Source organism: Aptenodytes forsteri, unplaced genomic scaffold (genome assembly GCF_000699145.1).
Source record: "Aptenodytes forsteri isolate BGI_AS27 unplaced genomic scaffold, ASM69914v1 Scaffold16, whole genome shotgun sequence".
In the NCBI taxonomy this organism is placed as follows: Eukaryota; Metazoa; Chordata; class Aves; order Sphenisciformes; family Spheniscidae; genus Aptenodytes; species Aptenodytes forsteri.
The window spans coordinates 669,693-672,208 of NW_008794753.1; the positions used below are offsets into that span (position 1 = coordinate 669,693).

Genomic DNA, 2,516 nt, shown 5'->3' on the forward strand with positions numbered 1-2,516 from the left:
CTCCCCGCTGCCCCCGGCCCGAATCCTGGCCCGGGCCCCTTTCCTCTCCCCCCAGCCTGGAGCCCGGCTCGGTCCCCTTGCCTCCAGGCCTGAGCTCGGTCTGGTCCCCTCCCTCCTCCCCGCTGCCCCCGGGCCCGTTGCCTGGAGCTGATCCCTCACGGCTCTCTCTTTCCCCCCGCTGCAGAAGAAGCCCGCAGCGAAAGGTGGCAAAAAAAAGAAGCAGGTGTTGAAGTTCACGCTGGACTGTACACACCCTGTGGAGGATGGCATCATGGACGCCGCCAACTTTGTGAGTGCGGGGCCTCTCTGCCGCCCCGGGGACAGACGTGACGGCACTGCTGCCCCACCGGGCCTTTCCGGGGGGGGGAGGCTGCTGGCTCCGCTCCCAACAGTGTGCTGATGAACACGGCCCTGGCAGCCCCCACTGCCCCTGCTCTCTGTTTCTGCCCCTCACCACAGCCTGGCGTAAAGGTCTGCGGCGCTGGGAAACACCCTGCAGACAAAGGGAGCCTGGGTGGTGCTGGAGGCTATGAGCTGTTTGCTGTTTTTAAACGCTTTGTAGTTAAAGCACAAGCATCTTCCCTTCCTGTTCAGCAGTATTGCCGTTCATCCCTCGGGGGGTGAGTTTTCTGTTACGCTGTGAGGAACGGTGAGGGCAGAGTGTGCTGCGTTTCAGCACTGTCTGATGAACCTGTTTTCATTCAAACTGTGCTCGAGTTTGAATGCGAGCCACAGCGCAGGGCTGTGGCTGAGGTGTCCTCGGAGGATCCTAACCCAGCCGTCGCTTCACTGGCTGTTCCCTCGGAAGGCAGGAAACGTGTCCCTACCTCGCTAATCCGGTGCGTTCGGACTTGAGACCCTTATGCGCAGGTCTGAATGGGCCGGTTGGGTTGGACCTCCCTTACGCGCAGGTCTGAATGGGCCGGTTGGGTTGGTTGTGGAAGGCACTGGCAGGCTCGGAGTCTCCTGGCCTGCAGGAAGGTGGCTTTCCTCTGCTTCCCCTGGACATAACGGCACTTCTGTCTCTTCCCCAGCGCTAACAAAAAGCTGAAGCGCTGGGCACAGGCGAGCTGGGGAGGTCTTGTCCGACAGGAGCTGGCGGCCCCGGCTGAGCGGCGGTGTTCCTCTCTTGCAGGAGCAGTTCCTGCAGGAAAGGATCAAGGTGAACGGCAAAGCGGGAAACCTGGGCGGGGGTGTGGTGACCATCGAGAGGAGCAAGAGCAAGATTACGGTCACGTCGGAGGTCCCGTTCTCAAAGAGGTGAGGCGGCAGGGCAGCCCGGGAGTGCCCGGCCCCGGCCAGAGGCTACTGCCAGCGCCCGGAGCCGTGGTCTGTTGCCGCCGGCAGCAGCCGGCCCTCGGCGGGGGGTCGCTGGTGTTCGGGCTGGCCTGGCTGGCAGGAGGGCCCGGTAGTGAAGAGATGTCTCGGTGCAGGGGTCGTGCCAAGACTCTCAGTTAAACGCTGTGCGACACTCGGTGCGGTGGCTGCCTGTTCTCGAATGATCTTTGAGAGAGAGAACGTGGTCGATATTCCTGCTGGGAAGGCCGGTGGGGTGGGCAGCCGGGGAGGATGCGCAGCCGAAAGGGTGCCAAGTGCGGCGGGGGGGGGGGGGGGGGCCGCCCGGGCGCTCTACTGCTCCTTGTCCTGCTGGGCTCCTGCCCGCTGCCTGGTTCTCGGGGCTGCCTGTCCTTTGTCTGGCTTTAATACGGTTTTCGCTGCGGCAGAGATGGCACAGTGAGGCAGCTGGAGGTCTAAAACGGTGGGGAGAAGAAAACCGTGTGCGGTGCTGGGGCAGTGCCCTGCCCTGTAAGCATCCGCGTTTCAGCTGATGCGGTTTCTCCGTGCCGGTGCCGCGCCTGGCACGTCCCTGCAGCTGCTGCAGGAGCTGGCAGCGGTTAGCCGCCGTCCGAGCAGAGATTCGCTGTGGTGTGTTGAGCCGGTGGCGTGGAAATACGGTGTGTGGTCGCAGCCTTGGAGGGCGAGGGGAGGGAAATAATTTCCCAGGCTCCGTGTTCGTCAGGGTGCCGGCGCAATTCCCCCGGCGGTGTTGTTTCCTGGCAGAAGCTTTGCCGGGACGTGCCGATGGGACGTGTTGCTCCCGGTGGAGGTGGAAGCCCACGGGAACGGGGATTTGTGTTTGCCAAAAGCGCCGTGTGGGGGTTCGCAGGGGGGCGGAGAGGCGCCGCTAGAGAAACGCCGCCGGTTTGGGGGTGCAAAACCGCTTTCAAGCTCAGGCTTCTCCCCACAGGTATCTGAAGTACCTGACCAAGAAGTACCTGAAGAAGAACAACCTGCGCAACTGGCTGCGTGTGGTGGCCAACAGCAAGGAGAGCTACGAGCTGCGCTACTTCCAGATCAACCAGGACGAGGAGGAGGAGGAGGAGGAGGATTGAGCCGGCCCCCTGCCCGGCAGCCATTTTGTACAGTTTTGCTTTCCTGGAATAAACGGCGGGGAGAGTTGTTGATACCCCGCGCTCCGCTGGCGGCTGGCGGGCCCCGGGGGGCTGATTTGGGGG

At 63.2% G+C, this 2,516-nt stretch overlaps 1 protein-coding gene across 1 annotated transcript; it reads left to right on the forward strand.

Annotated features, from left to right (window-relative positions):
* Positions 1–172: 172 nt before the first annotated feature.
* On the forward strand, positions 173–2,484 carry RPL22 (ribosomal protein L22; the record flags this gene model as incomplete). The annotated part of the gene is made up of 3 exons (XM_009274111.2): positions 173–289; positions 1,136–1,260; positions 2,249–2,484. Coding segments are annotated over 3 exons (387 nt in total), but the record flags the coding sequence as incomplete, so codon positions are not given.
* Positions 2,485–2,516: the final 32 nt, after the last annotated feature.